The 23,858-nt window shown below is 46.7% G+C and overlaps 1 protein-coding gene across 1 annotated transcript in view; it reads left to right on the top strand.

Annotated features, from left to right (window-relative positions):
* The window catches only part of PANX1 (pannexin 1), a 37,365-nt gene extending 14,032 nt beyond the window's left edge, over positions 1 to 23,333 (top strand). Inside the window, exons 2-5 of the mRNA XM_065882513.1 lie at positions 9,890 to 10,029; positions 21,160 to 21,383; positions 22,038 to 22,696; positions 23,254 to 23,333. Coding sequence (XP_065738585.1) covers positions 9,890 to 10,029; positions 21,160 to 21,383; positions 22,038 to 22,696; positions 23,254 to 23,333 — 1,103 coding nt within the window. The remainder of the gene's footprint in view (positions 1 to 9,889; positions 10,030 to 21,159; positions 21,384 to 22,037; positions 22,697 to 23,253) is intronic.
* Positions 23,334 to 23,858: the final 525 nt, after the last annotated feature.

Raw genomic sequence — 23,858 nt, 5'->3', positions numbered from 1 at the left:
CACTTGGACTATTGCAATAGATTCCTGACTGGTCTCTACTTCGGTTCTTGACCCTGAATGGCCAGTTTTTGACATAGCATCCAGAGTGAACCTTTTAAAATGAATACCAGAAGATGTCTTTGCTTTAAAAATTCTGAAATTATTATTTATTTATATTTTTGGCTGCATTGGGTCTTCGTTGCTGCGTGCGGGCTTTCTCTAGTTACAGCGGGGGGTGCTACTCTTCGTTGGGTGCACAGGCTTCTCCTTGCGGTAGCTTCTCTTGCTGTGGAGCACAGGCTCTAGGTGCGCAGGCTTTAGTAGTTGCAGCACATGGGGCCCAGAGCGTGTGGGCTTCAGTAGTTGCGGCGTGCGGGCTCAGTAGTCCTGGTGCACAGGCTTAGTTGCTCTGCAGCATGTGGGATCTTCCCGGACCAGAGATCGAACCTGTGTCCCCTGCATTGGCAGGCGGATTCCTAATGACTGTGCCACCAAGGAAGTCCCTAAAAGTTCTGAAATTATTTTGTGTGAATTTTTAGGATTGAGCCAATGAGTAACTATGTTGATGTATTTGGGAACTAAGGGTCTAAATGAAAGATGGATACAAACATGGAATGAGGGAAGACAAGGAAGATCCCAGTGGTGTTGGATTGGAATTAGAAGTCTCATCATAAACTCACACACACACACAGACACACACAAATAGATTTCCTATCTGTGTCTGTTGAAAGGGCCTGGGAGCAATGACATCTCAGTAGCAGTGAGCACAGCTAGCGTCCAAATCTTCGTTTTAAAATTTTATTACCGGGACTTCCCTGGTGGCGCAGTGGTTAAGAATCCGCCTGCCAATGCAGGGGACACGGGACACGGGTTCGAGCCCTGGTCCGGGAAGATCCCACATGCTGCGGAGCAGCTAAGCCCATGCACCACAACTACTGAGCCTGCGCTCTAGAGCCTATGAGCCACAACTACTGAGCCTGCATGCTGCAACTACTGAAGCTGGCGAGCCTAGAGCCCGTGCTCCGCAACAAGAGAAGCCACCGCATGAGAAGCCTGTACACTGCAACGAAGAGTAGCCCCCCCACTCGCCACAACTAGAGAAAGCCCACGCGCAACAATGAGGACCCAGTGCAGCCAAAAATTAAATAAATAAATTTATTAAATTTTTTTTTATTATTACCGAGTAAAGGAACTGAAGGTTCATTGGAGAAATGGCCAATTATAGGGCTGGGGCAGGGAAAGTACAAGATAAGCCCAGAACATTTTGTGCCAGGAAGTATGGAAGTGCTCAAAACCAAAGGGAACATATTAGGTACAGGAGCTAGTTTGAAACAATTTAAGCATCAAAATAAATAAAAGTAACGGATTATAAAATATTGAAAAACAAAAGACTACCCGAGTCCATGTTTATGCTAAAAAAGAAAAAAATGTGGGGAAGGTGAAGTTCCTTTTTGTAGTAAAATGCCAGCTAATAAATGTAGAGGGAAGAATAAAGTTGGAAAATCTTCACTTTGCAACCACAGTTGAAGTATTTGATTCACCACTGGATGAAAGCTTGTTGGGGAACAGAATACTTACAGTCTAGGAGGGTCGTCTCCCCATAGACCACTTATTTCTCAAGGGAAAAAGGCACTTTTACAGCAGAGCCCTGGCAGAAGGCACCTTAACCAAGTGACCATCATAGGTGACATTACCTGTCATGGGGGAAACTGTTGTCAGGCGCCTCCGGGGGTGTCCTGTGGATGACCAACAACCCTTCCCTTATTGGGATCCCTGCCAATGATGCAGAACCTAGATCAGAGTATGGAGAAACAATGAACAAACACAAATGAAGGGGTGTCGCACAAAACAGAGGGCCAGTGCTCTTCACACGTTAGGGTCTTGAATGACAGAGAAGGGTTGTGGAACCCTCCCAGGATAAAGCAACTAGAGAGATATGACATCTGAATGCACTGTGTGTGGTGAGGGATTGGATCCTGAGTAGAGGGGAAAAAAAATTGCCGTAAAGGATAGTTCGTGAAATCTGAATATAGATAGCAGTAGTGTTTTCGTTTTTTTGTTGCTGCTTTTAATTTGGTAATTGGACTGGGTTATGTAAGAGAATATCTTATTTTAGAAGATACACACTTTGAGAGGAAAGGGTCATAACCTCTGCAAGTGGTTCACAAAAAAGGTATATATTATACATACATGTGTATAAAAGGAGGATGTGTGGCAGAATGTTGACAATGTGGTATTTCATTGTAAAATTATTTTTTATGGTGATGCTCTATTTTGTATGTTTACACATTTTATTTATTTTTTCCAGTTTTATTGAGCTGTAATTGACACATAACATTGCATAAGTTTAAGGTGTGCGACATAATGAATTGATATATGTATCTATTGTGAAATGATCACCACAGTAAATTTCATTAATATCATCACCTCAAATAGTTATATTTTTTTTCTTACGATGAGAACTTTAAAGATCTACTTGCTTAGCTTTCAAATATACCATACGGTATGGTTAACTATAGGCACTGTGCTGACGTTACATCCCAGAATTTATATATCTTATAACTGGAAGTTTTTACCTTTTGACCACCTTTACCCATTTCCCTCACCCCACCATGCCCGGCCTCTGTCAACTACCAATCTGTTTTCTGTCTCAGTGAGTTCAGTTCTATTAGATAAAACATATAAATAAGATCAGAACTATTTGTCTTTCTCTGTCTAATTTATTTCACTAAACATAGTGCCCTCAAGGTCCATCCATGTTGACACAAATTGCAGGATTTCCTTCTTTTTTATAGCTGAATATCGTTGTAATATTCTTGTAACTTTTCTATAGGTCTGAAAATAATTCAAAATAAAATGTTTAATTTTAAAAAAGAGATGAGGTAAACAAAGCAAAATGTCAATATTGTTTTAAACCCCTAGGTATCTGTTACATTATTTTCTGTAATTTTCTGTATGTTTGAACTAGTTAATCTCAGATGATGAAAATTTTAAAAAAAATAATATTTAAATACAATGAGTACTTTTTTTTGCATCTTTACTAGAACATTAAGTTCTCATATCTTTTTTCCCTGGTACCCAGGTCATTGAAACTTTATTCACTGGACAGTTGTCAGGTTTTACATTGGGTTAATGCAAGTTCTTCCTTTGTGTGGTCTAGACGTTCTGCATGTACTAAGGGACTGGATTCTCCACCTCAGGAAAGCGACACTTCAAACCGCTGCTTAGTTGTCTAGTCTGTTCTTCTGGGTATAGTGCTGGCCTCGTGGTTCCTTCAAGCTGCGGTCCCTGTCTAGCTCCCTTTTCACTTCCGCTCTTGCACTTAGCAGGCTGTGTAATATTATATTGTTTACGCCATCATTCTTGACTGAATTAAAGGAGCCCTGCAGTTTCCATCGGAGGCTCGCCACCTTAACTGTATGTTCCCTTGGCTTTCTGCCCTGTAGTCACAAATCCTGGACCATGTGGTCCGGGCTGTTACTCCCCTCCATACGTGAGAGCATTGTGCACTGATGGGCCTTTGTCTAAAGCAGAAAACTATTAATGCAGAAATGCCAAACAGTTTATTGTTTGGGATGGGTAGTGAAGTATCTGGGGACTTCTTGGGTCTCATTTAGAAGATAAAACTAGATTATGCCCATTTTATCAAGGAGCAGATATTAGCTCTGGTTGGGTTGTCTTTAAAAGCCAGGCTTAGCTGTGGGAAAAAAGAGAACTGGTGAATCAACTTGGTTTAAAGGAAAAGAAAACTATCATTCCAATTCAGTTTTTTCAGTTTGGGCTACAGAGAGTACTTATATATTTTCACACTGGTTTAAAACACCTGTGCCGTGGGGTCAGTTCCCGCAAAGCAAAAGTGAAGGCAAGAATGGACCATTTGGGACTTTATTTATTTGCTTGTGTTTGACGCTAGAGGTTGGTTTGAAGTCGCCTGGAGAGGTGAGAGGGGAGGAATTTGTTTCTTTTTTAGAGAGAGAAGTAGTCCTGAGATTCTTGGAATTTTACTCTATTTTATCAGGGTTGGGCTCTCTGAGTATATGGCAAGAAGCCATCCTTTGGGACAGACTTCATTTGGTCTTATGTTGGTGTCGAAGGTGCTTGAAACAGATTCAGGCCTGTTTCATCCTTATGAGTTCTTGTTACTATTTCATGTTTATTTTTAAGCGCTGACCACTACCCATCTCTTTCTCTACCACACAATCAGGGTCCCTTTCTATGTGATTATTCCCATTGAACTTGAGAGTTTATAATACAGTTGTTTTCAACTTTTTTGGCAACCTTAAAATATAGCAAGAACTTTCAAATTCAGTGCTTCATAGGTTGTATTATGACCTACCTGGATCCCCCGGGTATGTGTATATATGTGTGTGAATGGTGTGTGTGTGTATCATTTACATTAAAGTGAAATAGAACTGAGTTTTAGTTTTGCAAAATAAAAACATTTTGCAAACTTTTAAAATATTCTATCGATAGTAATGACCGCTGTGTTCCCTTTCTGCCTCCCAGAAACAGCAAGCCCAGGACTTACTGTTTTGTTCAGAGAAACTTATCCTGTCTCCCTCCTTCTCTTTCGACCTTCTCTGACCCAACTTTCTTCAATAACCTGTGCTTCTTGCCTCCTCTTCCTCGTGTTGGGAAGGTTTAAGATGGAAACCTGGGTTGATACCCCATCTCTAAAACGCACTAGTCACGAAGTCCTCACTTTCCCCATTTTAAAATGGGGTCAGAGTACACAACAAGGGGTGGTTCCTTTTTCTTGCTTCTGCTGCCCCTTCACTCTCTTCACTGTGCTGGTTACCGGGTTAGAATCTCTTCCGTTTGAAAATTCCTCTAATGTCCTCCCAGGCAGTTAACTAGATCTTTCTATTGGTGTGTTGTTAAACTGGCGATTTTGGTGAGTTGCATTAACTTCTCAGGAAGCCTGATTCCTGCACTACCCTGACAGTTGCATGTAGCATTTAAATGCAGAAGCAACGCAGATAACTTATTCCCACACAACACCCGGGGAGGGAGGATGCATATGTTTGTCAGAAGATGCTAGGGGCTGGCTCAGAACTCACAGCCCTTCAGATGTGGGCCCTCCTAACCAACTGGGTGATAATAATGAGAAGAATGAAAAGAAAGCTTATCCAAAAAAGAGGGACAGCAAAACGAGGCCAAAGCCCCTCTGGATGGGTTGGACCAGGAACAGAGAGCCTTGCACTAGCCTTGCACTAGCTAGTGTTGGTGCCACGGAGAAGCTGCTGGGCTGGCCCACCTCCCTGGCTCCCATCCTGTCTCCCCTCAGGCTGTGTTACCCTCTGGTTCTCCACCAGCTGCGTCTGTGGTACAGGAACAGGTTTTAGCTGGGCTGACACTTAGGAGAAGGGGTGACCCGCGCCCTGGGCTCCAGACCGGGGCCCGGAGAGTGGGTGGAGGGATGTCTGTGACGTGGGTCACTTGTTAGCAGATGTTGCAGCTGCTGCCACGGAGCCCCCGGAGCACGTGTTTCCTGCCCATGATCTTTCGTTCTATCCGGCCAGACACATATGGAAAGCCCACACCTCTGTCTGCACTCTCAGCTGGACAGAAGCAGTGGTATTGTTCTTGGTGTAAAGCCAAAACTTATTTCTTGGTTTCTGTACAGTTGTGAAAGGCGATGGAGATCTCACTTAAAGCTACTCCCTAGAAACCAGAGTGCCCTCATTCAGCCAACGTGCGGCAGAGCGGAGTGGAAAGGGCATGGGACCCAGGCTGGAGGATCACTGTGGATTAGGGACTCTGTTTCCTCAGCTGGGATAGTGGTATCTGACAGGGAGACTTGACTGTTAGTTGAGATACTATTTATCATAGTACTTGGGAACGTTCAAAGCACTCAGACAGGTGTTATTTATTTGATACAGGGTGCTCTATGAAGTTGAGAGGGAGGGAAGGAGGGACGGAGGGAGGGAAAGAGAGAGAGAGAGAGAGAGAGTGTGTGTGTGTGTGTGTGTGTGTATGTTCACTCTGCTAGTCAAGCGTTGAGATATTACTAGAGGAGATAAGACGTGCATGTCCGTACAACATGGTTGAAGGTGATTCTCTGTCTGTGATGGCTTTAAAGGGCTCTGGGAGTTGAGTGGGGACAGTTTCATGCAGAGGGTGATATCTGAGCCGGGCTTTGAAGGATGGGCCATGGAGGTGGACATGGAGGGGCATTGACTTTAACAAGTATTGGAGAGAGGGCCCCCCGGGCAGAGGGATTGATGTGAGGAAAGGCACAGATTTAGGAGCAGATGGGGCCTGTGCAAGCCACAGCAATAATTGGGTTGGACTGGAGCATCGGTTTGGATTTGTCTTCTGGGTGACGGGGAACCGATGAAAGAATGTTGAGCCAGGGGAGTGTCAAGATCAGAACTGAGCTTGAGGGTGAATGATCTGGCAACAGTTTAAAAAGGTGGACGAAGGAGACCGGAAGCTCTCCTTACTGGAAGACTGCTAGGAAAATATATAAAACACCTGTTTGCCTCCCAAAATTATTGGTTTTTTTCTTCCAGTTTTACTGAGGTGTCATTAACAGACAGCACTGTATAAGTTTAAGGTGCTCAGGGCAATGATCTGACTTACATGCGTCCTGAAATGATCACCACAGTAAGTTTAGCGAACACCCGTTGTCTCATACAGATACAAAATAAAAGGAAAAACAATTTTTCTTTGTGATGAGAACTCTTAGGATTGGCTCTCTTCACCACTTTCATATAGAACGTACAGCAGTGGTCCTTATATGTGTCATGGGGCACGTTACGTCCCTAACACTTATTTACCTTATAACCGGAAGTTTGTACATTTGACAGCCTTCATCCAGTTCCCCCGCCCCCCCCCCCATCTTCCACCTCTGGTAACCACAAATCTGATCTCTTTTTCTATGAGCTTGTTTGTTTGTGAAGTACAATTGACCTACAACACTGTGCTAGGCCCTGGTTCGCAACATAGTAATTTCGACATTTTTATCCGTTACAGAATCATCACCCCCCAATATCATTTTGAAGAGTAAATGAGATAAAGGATGTGGAGTTAACATCTGGAGATGAATCACGATGGTCCAGGTCCCGAACATCCTAGCCGCACGGCTGCAGCTGAGCCTCCTGACATGTGCTTTTAGGCCGGGCTAGGCTGTCAGGCCCTGGGGGAAGGTGTAGGGCTGCACAGCCCAGCTCGGGCAGGTCCCTGCACCCTCCCGCTTGGACCTCCTGCAGGTCCCTCCCTTTACTCCTGCCCCTGCCTGGTTCTTGACTTCCTTTGTTTCCCGTTTCTGGCCTGGGAATATCCAATACCCGGGGCTTGATCTGCTCCTTTTCTCAGATTTGACCTTGACCCTTGCTAGGAAGCTCTGCCCGTGCTGGTTAGTTGGAGTAACCGAGTGTTCAAACCACCCTGCTCCACCAGGCTCCCGGGACCTCCTCCAGCTCGGCCTTGTTGGAGTGACTGGTCCAGAGAGGAGCATTTTAAGAGACTGAGAGTTAGATACACATTCAAATTCTGATGCTACCACTGACTTCCTCGGATGAGGGATTGCTGAATTACTGTGAGCTTCGGTTTCCTCCAGGGTAAAATGAAGATAAGACCTATCTATCTGTCTATTCCCCTCCCTCGATTTGGTTGTGAGGTTTAAATGAGGTAATGTAATGATTTAAAGGTGGCGTGGTGTCCTGTGAATATTGGTTGCCTTTTCTTCTCATCTTCCATTCCAGATGAAGAATATTTACTTAGGAGCTCAACGTGTGCTCTACCTCTGTCTGTAGACTCTGTTAAATTTCCTTTCTTCTTCGTTTGCAAAAGCTTTGGTGTGAAAAAGTTGAGTTATTTATGCTCCAACAGTTTCCATCACTGCCCTGGGGGAGGCCCCTGACGTCCCAGGACAACTTGAAGCACTTTTCCTATGGAAAGAAGGTTACTAGATGCTGGCTACATGCACGAGGACTACAGGCCAGACGGGTTTCCATGAAATCCTAACAGCATTGTCCCTTTTCAGGAGAATGTGTTTGGACAGATCCTGCTAAGCAAGCATCTTGCCAGAAACCATCCATCTATAACCTGGGGCCTGTCTGTCCTTCTTACAGTATCTGCTGTTTTATGCCCAGTAAGCCTTGGTGTCTGGACCTCATTAGAAGCATTTAACAGAGGAATACTGATGCAACAGCAGAGTGAGGCTGGCCCCGGGGTCCTGTGCTATCCCGATTGCTCTATTTTTTATAAAACGTAAGAACTCAAGTTTAATGGGATAAGAGTTGGAAGGGACCTTAAATGTCTTTCCCACCCCCAACTCATATTTAAACCATTCCTGGTTGGCAAGAAGTTACCCTATTAGAGGATGCTTTCAGAAAGTGTGTGACTTTTCACAGTCATCTCCAAGGGCTCTATCTGAGAAGTCCCTTCTTGACGTCTGTGGGCATAAAGGCACCTGATGAAGAAGAGGGGGTACTCAGAGCCTGGCCTGTTGCACCCCCTTCACCACAAGAATCTACTCTCCAGACAACATACCCATCACCACCCTCTCCTGTCACAAGTATAAAGGCCGACCCCTCACCAGAGGAGGGCGACCCTTTGAGGCTTTTTATGTCCCTCATAAAGGGACCAGGGAAGTCCAGCTCAGTGTCTTCCTACTGTCCTGTCCTCTCTGCAGGGTGGGAGGGAGAATGGTGGGCACCCCCTCCTCCATCTTTGAAGCTGTAACAGAATCTGCCTGCCACTTGGTACAGAAGGATGTGCCGTGTACAACTGCCGGGAACCAGGTAACACTACTCAGAATCTAGACGTTAACGTCATCCCCATTTGGAGATCCCTGGCTTTGTAAGTAAGTGACCTGAGGTCACCCGGCTGTGAGGGTCAGAGTTAGGTTCAGATGCAGCTAACATCAGAGCCCAGGCACTTGGCACTCCCCCGCTGTGCAGGCTGTGGAAGAGTGTGTCAGCTGTCCCCCAGCAACTGGTCCCTGTGCCTGGAAGGGACATATGTTCCTGTACCTGCTTGATGGGGCAGGGGAGTGGGGCTGGGCTCAGGACAGGCTCAGCACCAGGCCCTCTGCCTGCTGGCAAGGAGGGGAGACACGGCTTCAGCCCTGCACCCTGAAAGTCCTACTGGCCTGTTTTCCACGGTGACTCATGTGAGTCGGGAGGCACTCAGGGGCATGAAGAATCTTCCAGGTAGTAACGGTAGCCTTTGCGGAGCGATGTAGTTCTCAGTTTGCAGAGGAGAAAACCGAGGTCCAGAGCTCCTTCCCAGAAGAGCAAGTTAACGGCAGAGCCTCGAGTGGGACCCAGCGCTCCTGGTTTCCCATCCCACGCCCATCTCCCTGCCTGCAGGCTTGCAGTTTGGAGCATCTGCCTTCTGAGTGGAAACCACTTGGACTGCAGTTTGGGCCCGTGCCTTCTTTTTTCTTAGAGGAGTTGGAAAACGGTCGATTTGCCGTCCAGTGGTGTATTACCAAATGTTCCATCAGCCTTCTCGTCCTCAGGCTGAATGTCCTTTGTTTCTTTGCCCTAAAAAGGACTCCTTTTCTGGTTCAATTTTCTGCATTGACTCTCCTCCTCGCTTCCTACTCCCCGCCCTATAACCCTCTCCTTTCTCTCAATCCTCACCCCAAATTAAACCAACTCAGCGTGTTTCCTTTGCACTTTTCCTTTATGATGGTTTCACTTCTTTCAAGGGTTTTTCCCCACCTGAGCCCAAGCTGCTGTCATGACCAGTGTTGGCCAGAAAGCTCGCAAATATTCAGCTTTACTCCAGACTTGGGGGTTTGGTTTTGGTGCTGGCCTCGCTCCTGTAGTGGTGTTTGGTGACTTAACAAACACCTGAAAGTCTGAGGCAGGGAGGGAGGGATTACGGGTGGGGCAGGAGGGGTCCAGACACCTGCACTTTCATTTACTTGGAACAATCTGTTTTTGCTTCTTAGGTACCCAAATAAGCTGCTTCTCCCCCAGTTCTTTCTCGTGGCGTCAGGCCTCCTTCGTGGACTCTTATTGCTGGGCAGCCGTCCAGCAGAAGGACTCCTTGCAGGGTGACTCTGGAAACCTTCCATTGTGTCTGCATAAGGTAACTGGGGACATTGCAAATCTCACCTGTTTGCTTTATAGATGCGGGAACTGAGGCCCAGAGAGGCTGCACCAGTCCAAAGCCACATGGATGCGTGTGGCCAACCAGGGCTGTAACTCAGATCGTAAAACTGTAGCACATTAAAATCAGAAGGAACCTCAGAGATTACTTGGTCCAGCACCTTCCTTGAGCAGATGGGAAACTGAGGCGCTCCTTGATTTTAGCTCCACAGTCGCCGGCACCTCATGTGTCTCGGTGGCCTTTCTACCCTTGATGCCCAGCGGTGTCAACCATCTGAGGCTCTCAGTACATTTTTTATGCCTCAGTGAGCTTCGTTAGAGAACAGCAGAGTTGGGACTCAGAGCTTCGGCCAGCTCCTATTCCACCACACACAGGGTCTCTTGGAAAAAGTAAGGACCCACGTAGAGGTCAGTAGCTTCCAGCGCATGTGTTACTGCAGCATCGAGAAGCCCAGGGATGATTCCATCTGGGGGTACTAATTGCAGCACAGCTTTTGGAACACATGCCTTTGCTTTCTGATGGGTCCACATGCTGCAAGGAAGGGGAGATGCTACCTGGGAGACACCAATGTCCTGCAGAGAACAGGAGCAGGTCAGCAGCTCCGTGGTCGGGGGAGTGTGGAGGCAGGGCTCACAAAGGCTGGGCAGTGTGGAACTTGGGCCAGAGTTGGCAGGTTTGTGCAGCAGGACGTTCTCTGAGCGATGAAGCAGCTCCGCTGGGTCTTCTCCATACTCGTGAAAGTAGGACTTTGTTTCAGCCTGTCATTACTTTCAGCCACTGGTTCTTTTGTTCATCGTGCAAATGAATAGAATGTTTGTGCATCTTTAGCATCCACCAAGGAAAGCATGGTGTGTTAGCTTTTTTTTTTTTTTTTTTTTTTAATATATTTTTGGCTGCGTTGGGTCTTCGTTGCTGCATGCAGGTTTTCTCTAGTTGTGGCGAGCGGGGGCTATTCTTTGCTGCGGCGTGTGGGCTTCTCATTGCAGTGGCTTCTCTTGTTGCAGAGCATGGGCTCTAGGCATGTGGGCTTCAGTAGATGTGGCACATGGGCTCAGTAGTTGTGGCGCATGGGCTTAGTTGCTCCGCGACATTTGGGATCTTCCCAGACCAGGGCTCAAACCCGTGTCCCCTGCATAGGCAGGTGGATTCTTAACCGCTGCGCCACCCAGGAAGTCCCGGTATGTTAGCTTCTAAAAAGCCAAAGACTGATGTTTGTTTGACTCTCTCCTGCCTCGACCTGTTGCTGAACAGTCAGCATACTTCTTTTTTAAAAAGAACAGTTTAAGTCCTTTGCTGTGACTCAGGCTTGTTTCCCTCATGTTTATGTATTGCGTGCCATTTGGCACAATGATGCCCTACACTGACTCCTTTCTTCTTTGGGGTTGGGCTTTTCTCTTTGGCTTTCGGCCTTAGCGTCAGTTGGGTCCTCATCAACTTTGCATGACGTAGTAGCCCAGGCAGCGAGTAATAAGGATCTTCCGTATGAATGGGCACAGTTCTAGAAACTGAACATCTTTGTTTGCAAATCTAAATGCATGCTGTTGTAATTTAAATCTGTCTGTTTTAATGGTCTTCTGAGAATGGAAAGTTGTAATCAGTGGCCGGGCTGGAGATTGATGGATCCACAGAAGAAGAATGTATATTATGGGATTGTCCAATGTAAGAGTTGGCAGGGATGTTTAGAGACTGCAAAACCTTTAGAGTAAGAAGAAATTCAAAGATTGTGATCCAAATGCATTTTACACGTGAGGATAAGGACACCTTGAGAGGTCACGCCCAGGAGTCACAGGACTAGTTGCTGGCTGTAAGATGAGAATCAGTTCTCTGGGCTCCCACTGCCCCTGCAGGATAGGAGGGGAAGTCTTGTAGAGCAGCGTGGGTAGTCAAGCTTAAGTTTTCGATGTTAATGAAAGACGAAGGAGCTCTCTTTCTGGTGATGGTAGTCTAGCTTGTTTTCGTGGAAGTTTGGCTGAGGATCTGTGCAGAGTTCTTGCCAGATTCACAGGGCTGGAGACAAAGATTGAATAGCCCAAGTTGGAGGGACCCTGGTCAACACCGTAGGCTTGAAAGGCCATCGCTGAGGAGTGAGGGGTGATCCAGAGTTCAGCCAGCCCTCATAGGGTCTAGAGTCTTGGTTCAGAGCATTTCAGTGTCGGTTGAATGAAGAAGATTTGGGATTGTCAGTGTCTCTAGTCCACCTGCCAGCCAGAAGCAGAAACAAGCCAGTCCTCCCTGGAGGAAGTAACTTCTCCAGAGCCTCAGATTCTCGCTCCGGTTTTTCACCTGTGATGTTCAGCACTCCATCAAAAACAACCAGAGCACGAGAGGAAACCCAGAAGTAGAAACAGACCCACAGGAGATCCAGATAAGGTAGGAGGATCTTACCTGGATAAGTGTGACTTTCTTAGCCAGGCCAGATTCTGTAATCACAGCTGCCTTATGTTCACATTGATGCCTTTTCGAGTGGTGTGTGTATGTGAGAATGTATACACATCGTAAGATTCACCGTGTCAGCCATTTTTACGTGTGTGGTTCAGTGGCATTAAGTACATTCACGCTGTTTTGCAGCCATCGTCACCACCCATCTGAACCTTTTCGTCTTCCCAGACTGACACTCCGTACTCATTAAACACTAACTCCCTGTCTCCCCTTCCCCAACCCTGGCAACCACCACTCTGCTCTCTGTCTCTTTGAGTCTGCCTACTCTAGGTACCTCATAGAAGTGGAATCAAATAATATCTGTTCGGTTGTGTCTGGCTTATTTCACTTAGCATAATGTTTTCAAGTTTCCCCCCCCCGTGTTGTAGCATGTGTCGGAATCCTCTTCCTTTTAAAGGCTGAATAATATTCCATTGTATGCATACGCCACATTTTGTTTAGCCATTCATCCATCAGTGGCTACTTGAGTTGCTTCCACCCCCTTGCTTTTGTGAATAGTGCTGCTGTGATCATGGGTGGATAGATATCTGTTCGAGTCCCTCCTTTCGGTTCTTTTGAGTACATGCCCAAATGTTGGGCTGTTGGATTCTTTTTCAAGTTTAGAAAGCTTTTCCTGTTGGTTTCTTTTGGCCTCTCCACACTCGATGGACTCATGAATCTTCAGCTGGCTGGGACCACGTCCTCCAGGCTCCTCATTTCACAGAGCGGATGCGGAGGACAACGGCAGGCGATTGTCCAGAGTCCAAAGTCCTTGTCCAAAGTCCCATGGCCAGACGGGTTGAGCCCATGGCCTCTGTCAGATTTCAGGTGTTTTTCACATGTGAAAAGGTACAGGTTTGTGCGGCTTTAGAAATCTAGACTCTCACCTGTTAGTGAAAGTTACCAGTTGGTGAACTTTAGCTCGGCCCCAAGAGGGTCTTCCCAGCAGAAGAGCTGTCCAGTGGGGGAGCCCACTGTTGACCCAGGAGGTCCTTAATTCAGGGTGGACGTGGAGATGTGTGTCGTCTTCCCATATCTTTACTCCTCACTCTGTCTGTGCTTCCGTCATGTAAAAACCCACCTCCTTAGATTAGCTCTTCGTTCTCGACACCGAGCTACATCATCCCCACCCCCTCATTCATTCAGGACTTCGGTGAGAGTTCTTTACCCTAGGGTGCCTTCTGCGCCCTCCCAGATACACAGCTGATGCACCATTCTCTGTCTCCAAGGACTTTCACCCCCTTGCCGCTTGTCACCGTTCCGGTGGCTGCCTCGCTCTGTGTGCCCCATTACCTGGAGGTACGGTAGGACATCCCACTCCCTACTGCCACCTCCTGCCCTCCAAGGCCCTCCCCCACCCCCTTCAGAGCAGACAGAAGCTCGGACACGAGAACACCCTCAGCTCCCTGCCATCACACGTCCCTGATGTCCCCATGCAGCACCAGCCTTCTCTGTCCTTTTGGTGAATGGATGAGGCCCCTTCTCCCGAACGAAGCTGCTCTCCTGTGTGACCCACTGTGCTCGGGATCCCCCTCTCCATCTTTCTCCTCTGCATCCTCAACCCGTCCCTTCTCGCAGGCTCTCTTCCCACTGACATTTTAGCATGTCCATCTCCACCAAACTGGTCTTGCCCAGGGTCACCCACGACCTCACTGTTGGCTAAGTTAATTCTCACTCGCAGGGGCTTATGCTACTTGGCTTCTCTCTGACATCCAGTCTGGTGGACCATGCCCTCCTGCAGATGCTCTCTTGACTCTCCGGTTAGAGTCTCCTTTTGTCCATCTCTGAGAAGTTGGAGTTCTGTCCTAGGCCACCTCCTCTGCACCCTCTCCCTGGACCATTTCATGTCCCTGGTTTCAGTTTCTTTCCATGGGCTGTTCACAGCCAGGTCTTTGTCTCCAACCCAGCCTTCTCTCTCTCTCTCGTTTTTTGTTTTTTTTTTTGCGGTACGCGGGCCTCTCACTGTTGTGGCCTCTCCCGTTGCAGAGCACAGGCTCCGGACGCGCAGGCTCAACGGCCATGGCTCATGGGCCCAGCCGCTCCGCAGCATGTGGGAACCTCCCGGACCGGGTCACGAGCCCGTGTCCCCTGCATCGGCAGGTGGACTCTCAACCACTGCGCCACCAGGGAAGCCCCCAGCCTTCTCTCTTGAGCTCCAGATCCACACACCCAGCTGAACCCTGAACTTGAACACTTGAAGGTCTGGCACGCGACTCCGGCCCAGCTTGTTCAGAGCTGAACTTCTGTTTCCTGCCTTTCCCCACTGTGACCTCAAGCTCAATTAATGACACCACCAGCCACCCTGTTACATCAGCCAGAAGTCTGAGGGCCATTCTGACTCTCCACTGAGCCCCATCGGGTCTGTCTTCATAAGGAGCTCTTAAACTCTTCATCCTTCTCTCCAGCCCCTAGGGCAGCAGCCGTCCTCTTGTCCATCTTGCCGCTGTCATTCCTACTCTACTACCCCTTGCCACATAATCACAGGTGTTCTTTTTTGCCTGACTGTCATTTCCCTAAACAAAACCCTCCAGTGTCCCTATGAAATGTCTTTAATTCTTTAAAAAAACAAAACAAAACAAAACTATTCTGGCTAACAAGGTTCAGTCTCCCTCTGGCCCTTGTGAACCACCGCAGCCTCACTTCCAAATCCGGTGAACTCCTAATGCATTTTCCCAGTCTCAGCTTAAATATTATTTCCACCTAGAAGCTTCCTCTAAACCTCTAGACTGAGGGTTGTTGCCAGTTCAGACTGCTTCAAGGGCCAGGTGGGTCAATGTGACGCATCCAGGAATAAAACTGTGGGCTTGCTGTGTAGACAGTAGACTACATGGCCTGCCTCAGACTTTCAGATCCTACAAATGGGCCACTGGCCAAGCAGAATATCAACTGCACTCCACCCTGGTCTGTGTTGCTTGGTTGTGTATTCCCAGAGCAGCCCGTACTTTTCCTGGAATCACCCTGGGACATGGTCCTTACTTGCCTTAATTCTCCTTAATTGATTCTTTATTTCCAAGACTCTAAGTTCCATGCAGGCGGAGACCATGATGTGTCTTGTTCATCACTGTACCCCGAGAACAATGCACCGTCCACAGTGGGTGATCAGAACACACATGTGGAAGGGAGGAGAGGAGTGAGGTAGCTTGCAGGTCATGATCAGAACCAGACTTAGGTCTCTAGAGGCATTCTGACTGGTGCTCACAATGAGCGGGTTAGAGGCACAGGGTTTATGTGAACACTTCTCAACGCACTTCTGAGGCCAGAGTTAAAACCAGGAGACCCAAATTCCTCCCCCCGCAAAGAAGTTACTCAGTGTAATATTGAAGTATGTACTGGTGTAGTTTATGGCAGTGGTATAACTCATGCTGTCATCCCTCCCCACCTACTTCTTTCATTTCTCCTGCCCTGTTTCTCCTCCCTTTCTCTTCTGCTCCATTTATTTCTAGTAGCCTCTAGTATCTGAGGAGTCGTCTCTGGTGGAAATATGGGTTCATTCATCCAAGGGGCCAGCAGGTGGCACTCTAGGACTGTTTGACAACTGGCCTTTTTGGGTGTTCTGGTCTCTTTGTTCAAGTTCATAAAGTAAGCAACTGTTAGGCAAGATTTCTTTCTGAAACAGAAAAGCCAGTTTTTGACTGAAAAACAAAAACAAAAAACAACAAGAAAATAAAATGAACAGAGTTGTCAAATTTTGCTGTATTTCCGTTAAGTGGATTCACAGAAACTTAGTTGCAGGGCTTCTCTGAGGCTTCCAGACCAGAGTTTTTCAAACCTTAGTATTATCTGTGTGAAAACACAGGGTCCTAGGCCCCATCCAGAACACAAGTTGGAACCTGTGGGGTTAAGGCCAGGAATGTGGTTTTTTATCTACTTTTTAGGAGAGTCTGCTTCTGCTGGGCCAGCTTGGCTTCCAGTGTAGACACCACTCATCTAAACCAGTGTTTCCCAAACTCTGTGTGCACGTAGATCACCTGGAGATCTTATTGAAATATAGACTCAGATTCAGCAGGTCTGATGGGGGCCTGCATTCTGCATTTCTAACAAGCTCCCAGGTGATACTGAGGGTGCTTGTCTGTGGACCACTCTTTGCAAAGCAAAGGTCCAGGGCAGGGGCTGGCAAACTGACATACACGCTCCGGCCAAATCCAGCCCATCACCCATTTCTGCAGATAGTTTTATTGGAATACAGCCATGCCCATTCATTTACACGTTATTACCTGTGTCTGCTTTTATACTATGACTGAGTTGCCTAGTTGTGACAGAGGCCCTATGGCTCACAGGCATTTCCCGTCTGGCCCTTTGCGGGAAAAGGTTTGCCCATCCCTGATCTAGAGCTCTGAAGCCCTCCCAGATGATCCAGTGAAAGAGAACTCCCTGCCTCACATGACAGTCCATATCATGTTCGTACAGATCTTTAGGAAGGTTTTTCCTTGCTTCCTTGTAACTTGGTTCTAATTCTCTTGACAGGAGTCTTTTCTTCTTTCACACACAAATGCTCTGCTTGCCATCTTCTCTTTGACAGGTCTCTCCTCCTGTTAGGTCCCTTCCAGAATGTCACCCAGCACGAAGCCTGCTGCCTTGGGTGTCTTCCCTTGAGTGCAGAATAGAATGACATACCCCCTTAATTCTCTCTCCTCTTCAGTAGTTGTGGCATGTGGGCTCAGTAGTTGTGGCTCGCAGGCTCTAGAGCGCAGGCTCAGTAGTTGTGGTGCATGGGCGTAGTTGCTCGGCGGCATGTGGGATCTTCCCGGACCAGGGCTCGAACCCGTATCGCGTGCATTGGCAGGCGGATCTTAACCACTGCGCCACCAGGGAAGTCCCCATAATAGTGCTTTATGGGTTCTTTGTTGTTTTGCCTCACTGTACTTTAAGACATAGCTCAGACGTTACCTCTTTTACAAAGGCTTGCCTCACCTCCCCAAGGACATCTCTGTTCCCTCAGTACTACATATTTTGTGATCATCACTTTTACGTTTTGATTATTTAATTATTAGCTGGTATTCCCACCTGACCTGTGTGGTCCTGGGGCAAACTGTGCACTTCCTCTTTGGGGCCATGCTCCCAGCCCACTGCCTAGTACCTGGCAAGTGCCCAGGAGATATTTTTGAATGAATTTACCCATCTGCATTTAATCCCATAAGACGTGATCACATCCTTTTCACGGGAGGAGTCGCTCAGTCCTAATTGGATGTTCCTTTGCCTTAGATGAGCTAGAGGGGATTTGAACAGGGAGGGAGGCTGGGGCGCATCCCCTCCAAGGTCCCTGCCATCTGGAGGGTCTGTTGTTCTAACTACAACCCTTTCCAGAAACAAAACAAGATTTTAAGGCAGATTTAAAAAGAGACTTTTCAGTCTCTTTTCAGAGACTGAAAAGTGTACCAAGTTCTTGGTTTCACCTTGCTATGAGAAGCTTCACCAACTTTGGAATAGCTCAGCACTAACTAACATGGGCATCGTACAGAATCATGCAATCATAGCTTTGAAAGATGCCAAGCATCTCAGAACCACTTGGGAGTAGACAGAGCTTCGAAACAAAGCCGTTCCCATCCAGCAGATGTACTCATAAGGCTCGGTAGTTTTTCCATGTTCCTTATTTGGACAAAAGGATTTTAAAGACTATAATTTAATGCTTTTTTTGGATTCGCATTTCATTTGAATTCACTTTAAAGCCATCTTGCTGCAGATTCACTGCAAATCACCTTTTCATTTTTGATGAAAAAGAAAAAAGAGGTTTAACTATGGAGAAAAACTAAGAAACGAGGCATTCAACTACATTCCCCTAGAGGCGATCAAGGTACAAGGATATTTTAGAAGAAAGCAAACACCTTTAAACATTCATTTTTCAAACTGCAGTGAACATTCAGTGTTGAACTGTTCATTGGTGCTAATTATTACACGGTGTTGGCATGTTAGAAAAATTGCTACAGACTGTAAACAGTCACTTCCTACTTCACAAGAACAGTTCGAGATAAAATACTATTATTCAAATAGCTTTGAACCAAAAGTGACTTATACACATATTCCACAGCCCCAAGTTAGAAATAGTTTTCCCTCTGTGGTTCCCAAAGGAAATGTCTGGTTCTTTCAGTTATGGAAGCAGCAGAAACTCTACGTCACGCAGTTAAATTTTTATACTAATGAGCACCCTTCAGAGTGACTAGGATTGAAGGAACACTGCGTTTCAGTGTAGCCAACTATGAATTATGTAGCCAAAATGCAGCTAATCACAGCCTGTTGTGTGTGTCATTGTGTAGCAGCTCTTTGCAAATTGGATTAATAGTTGTTTGGTTTTGTTTGTTTGTTTTTGCGGTATGCGGGCCTCTCACTGTTGTGGCCTCTCCCGTTGCGGAGCACAGGCTCTGGACGCGCAGGCTCAGCGGCCATGGCTCACGGGCCCAGCCGCTCCGCAGCATGTGGGATCCTCCCGGACTGGGGCACGAACCCGTGTCCCCTGCATCGGCAGGCGGACTCTCAACCACTGCGCCACCAGGGAAGCCCGGATTAATAGTTTTGAGGACCCCATCCCATGCCAGAACCCCAAAGGGAAGCAGCTGCGTTGGTGAGGGCTTTGTGGAGTTTCTGAGCCATTTGTGCTGTTTCTCTTGCCCTTGGGGCAGGGATTCCTAAAGTGGGCTCCTTGATAGCATCAGGAAGTCCACGAACTAGGATAAGAAGACACAGGGCAGCTTTATTTTTTATGTACCTCAAGCTAAAACTTAACATTAAAAAATATGTATGTAAGTAGGCAAGAATCTATAGTGGTATTAGTGCCATGTGTGACTGTCACCAACAGAAATCACAGCTATCTTAGAGTATTTTTTACTCTTCATCACTTCAGAGTTACTGTGTTGTTGGACCATCTGTTAGATCCCATTAAATGTGTTGACAATGACGCACATACAAATTTGTCTTTTAATGTTGTGACAGCTATATATCAACATCATCCATTTCCTTTGCGAATTTATGTGTTCTTTTATGCATTTAAAAACGTTATTCTTCATGAAAAACAAGGAAAGACTGAGGAGCTGTCACAGAACCAAGGTGTCTAGGGAGATGTGACAACAAAATGCAATGCATACCCTGGATGGGATCTTGAAACAGAAAGAAGACAATAATGAGAACACTGGAGAAATCCAAATAAAAGCCTGAAATGTAGCTAATGGTAATGTACCAACGATGGTTCCTTCGTCTTGACAAGTGTGCCATGGAGATGTCCAACGTCAACAGAGGGGAAAACTGGATGAGGGTTATTCGAGAACGCACTGGACCATCTTTGCAACTTTTCTGTACATCTGATCTATAGTGAGAGTCACACTCTTACTTGGTCTGCTGCCGGCTCCCAGAGAGGTCGGGGTGGGAGTTTTGTGTCAACTCAAGGCCATCGTAGCCTCTTCCTGTTACAGCTCTGAGCAGCTGTGGAAAGAGACCAATCCAAAGGTAGGGAGGAGTTTTCCAGAGAAGTAAAATAATTTGCAGTGTATTATGGTGAAAGAGGCATGGTTCTGGGATCAGAAAGGTCAAGCTTCATATTCTGTCTCTATCACCAGCTTTGTGCTCTGTGGCCAGAAACTGCTCTGGGCATCTTCTTTGCAGAGCGAGGCCATCGGCAACGGCTTTGCCAGGGTCATTGTGAGGATTGAAGATAACGTGCTCACTCAGTAGCCTTTCCGTTGGTTTTAGCTGCTGTGTTTTAGTGCCTATGACGTGCCAGGCACCATGCAAAGCATTTTTCATAAATTATCTAATTTAATCTTTATAACACCTGTATTACGCGACCATTTGATAGATAGGGAAACTGAGGTCAAAGGCTCAGCAACCTCGCTGCGAAGACCACTCAGCTGAGTTTAATTTCAGATCTGTTCTGGCTGCAGCTTCCTGGTCTTCTCTGAGGCTAAGCCTTTCCTTACCGCCCCGCGGACCTGGTTACTGGATGCACTTAGCTCTCTCTGACTTCTGAATCCCCTCTCATTTGTTTTGAATGTACATCGAGATCGGGTTGCTCCCCTCATGACTGTCACCCATTGTGGTTCTCCAGGCTTGAGATTATCTGGCTGTAAAATGAGGATGTTGGGTGGTCCTCACGGTCTGTCCACTATGGAAGTCTGTTCTGCATTTTGTGAATTTTACCTGCTTATTTCAGCTGTTTCACGGGGTGATTACAGAATCACTGAAGCCAACATTTTTCTAATTGGTTTTGAGCAACGTTATGCATTTCTGTCATTCTCCCAAATTCCAGAAAGGAAAACGACAGAATTCTAAAAGCCTTAGTGACCTCCTAAAACCATAGCAATTAAAAAAAAAAAAAGAAGAAGAAGAACCCAGAGGCCACTGTGACATTTACATGTTCCTTAATTGCGATTTTGTCAAGGGATTATTCTAAAGGACAGGGGAATCATTTTATTTTTTTGTTTCCTTCTGTAATTAGGGAGGAGACACCATGTGTCACCATGTAGCTGCCAACGATTTCAAATTAAAGTCTATCAAAGTGGAGGGGAAAGGTAGTTACCAGTGTCACGTATTACCTGGACAGGTGAATTTAGCCATAAGAAGTAGTTATTGGGTAAGGAGCCTGACTTTCACAAGCGATGTGGGTACGCACTTTTGTGTCAAAATGAGAAAAACGCTAGCAGTGCTTAACATGGTTACTTCAGGGGGTGGTCTGTTGATCCAGTGATTCGCTCTCTTATTTTTCAGTTTTTCCCCTACATCCTGTTACTGGTGGCGATCCTGCTCTACCTTCCCTCCCTGTTCTGGCGTTTCGCAGCTGTTCCTCATCTTTGCTCAGATTTGAAATTTATCATGGAAGAACTTGACAAAGTTTACAACCGCGCAATTAGAGCTGCAAAGAGCGTGTGTGACCTTGACTTGAGAGACGGTGCCTGCCCAGCTCGAGAAGTTAATGAGAACCTGGGGCAAAGGTAACTTAGCCCCCAGCCGCTGGCCCATCAGGATTTGGGAGTATGAGTTAGCAGCCCTGCTCTTGCCCATCTGGGCTTAGGGTTCTCACTACCAGTACATGGGGAGCTGTCATCCACCTGGTGACCCCCTTTGGGAGCCAGGAAGGCCCACTGCCCCAAATCTCACCCTCACTTGTCTGCCCCAACACCTGTCGTCACATCAAGAGTCCTTCCCTTGGGGCTTCCCTGGTGGCGCAGTGGTTGAGAGTCCGCCTGCCGATGCAGGGGACACGGGTTCGTGCCCCGGTCCGGGAGGATCCCACATGCCGTGGAGCGGCTGGGCCCGTGAGCCAGGGCCACTGAGCCTGTGTGTCCGGAGCCTGTGCTCCGCAAGGGGAGAGGCCACAACAGTGAGAGGCCCGCGTACCGCAAAAAAAAAAAAAAAAAAAAAAAAATTAAGGGGGGGAAAGTGTTTTATTATTGCTTTTCCTTTTTTTTTTTTTTTTTTTTTTTTTTTAAAAAACCTGATTTTATTCCCTGGTACTCTAGTGAAGTTACAGGTAGAGAAGTACGGGAGGGAAGGCATTGGAGATTTTTGGTGTGATACTGTTGAATGTGTTTCTATTTGACAGTCTTGGTTAAGGGTTTAAATTATTTTTATTTGTTTCTTTTCAGTTTGTGGGAGATATCGGAAAGCCACTTCAAGTACCCAATTGTGGAGCAGTACTTAAAGACAAAGAAAAACTCCAAAAGTTTAATTGTCAAGTACATCAGCTGTCGGGTGCTGTCACTCAGCATTATACTGTTAGCAGGCGTCTACCTGGGCTATTACTTTAGCCTCTCCTCCCTCTCGGATGAGTTCATCTGCAACATCAAATCTGGCATCCTGAAAAACGACAGCACTGTCCCCGATCGGTTCCAGTGCAAACTCATTGCCGTCGGCATCTTCCAGTTGCTGAGTTTCATCAACCTCGTGGTTTATGTCGTGCTGGCTCCCCTGGTGGTCTACACGCTGTTTGTTCCATTCCGACAGAAGACGGATGTTCTCAAAGTGTATGAAATCCTGCCCACTTTTGATGTTCTGCATTTCAAGTCGGAAGGGTACAACGACTTGAGCCTCTACATTCTTTTCTTGGAGGAGAATATTAGTGAACTCAAGTCGTACAAGTGTCTTAAGGTTCTGGAGAATATTAAAAGCAGTTGTCAGGGCATTGACCCCATGCTTCTCCTGACAAACCTCGGCACGATCAAGATGGACGTGGTTGATGGCAAAAATCCTGAGCCCGTGGAGATGATGGCAGAGGAGCAGGGGGACCAGACGGCAGATCTCAAAGGTAGGCTTAGCTCTCAGGGTGGAAGCTGCGGAAGCCCACGGAGCACCTCTGCAGCCGCCTTTTATGAATGACCGACAGTCTTTACCCCTGCCCACTGTTGTTAAACCGTTTTCCTGGTGTGGTTTTAGGTGAAATCCCTCAGTGCTGGGAGAGAGAGGGGAAAGCATTGGTGCTGCCCCAGATTTCCAAAGGAAAGCATCTGTGCTTTCTCTGGGCTGTGCTGTCTTCCTTCTCCTCATTCTCTGTCTTTCTTATACTCCATCTCTTGCTCAAGCATTCTTCTCTGATGTCATTCTTGCTAATTTTTGTCTTGTTTTACCGGCTTTTCTCCCTATACTGCCGATCGTCTTCTCTGTCACTCTCCAACGCTTACAAAAGGGACTGAGAGTTTATTGATTTAACTGTCGCCCTGACCCAACTTCTGCTGCTCTGCAACGAGGCTAAGATTAACTGGGTAAGGCAAAGACCAGGAGGTAGATTTATAGCAGAAGTTAATTAGCGCCGATGGGTCCTGCCGAGGGACTTCCGTCATAAATGCTTGTTTTCCATTTTGACAGATTTGAATGGACACAGTGGAACGAAAATAAATAACGGAGAGCAGAATGCTCGACAGAGGCTTCTGGATACTTCTTGCTGACGATTTTTTTCCCGTGAACTTAAGATCAGCGACCTGGGCAACATGGGATTCATTTTGGCTGAAGAACCTCTGGCAGGTACCCAGCTGGTTAGCAGTAGATGGTTCTCATCAGAGATACTGGGTATGTCTTACTGAGTCCCTGGTGAAAACGATGGTCAACAAAACGTTGTGGAGGATGGTTCGTGAGCTTCCTACGAGACAACGTGGAGACAAGTAAGCCACAGCAAACGTAGATGTGTACGTCATCATCAGACGGAAAGTGGAAAGAGTAATCCTAGTAAGAGTAAGAGGCCTTTTAGTGCCTCAGAGAAAAACACCTTTATGTACAGATGGTGCAACAAGCCTCGGAGCTGCTGGAAAGCAAGGACTTTGGGATCCAATCACTTTGGAAGAGGTTGTCTGCAGGGAAGTCCTCTGTGGTCAAAAGCATTTGAGACAGGATGTTACTTAAACAAATTCACAGAACGCAGAAGGCTTCAAGTGAGGGACGTTTTGCCTATTACGATCAGAACGTATAAATGACAT

Source organism: Phocoena phocoena, chromosome 8 (genome assembly GCF_963924675.1).
Source record: "Phocoena phocoena chromosome 8, mPhoPho1.1, whole genome shotgun sequence".
Lineage (NCBI taxonomy): Eukaryota > Metazoa > Chordata > Mammalia > Artiodactyla > Phocoenidae > Phocoena > Phocoena phocoena.
This window is presented reverse-complemented; position numbering and strand designations above follow the sequence as displayed.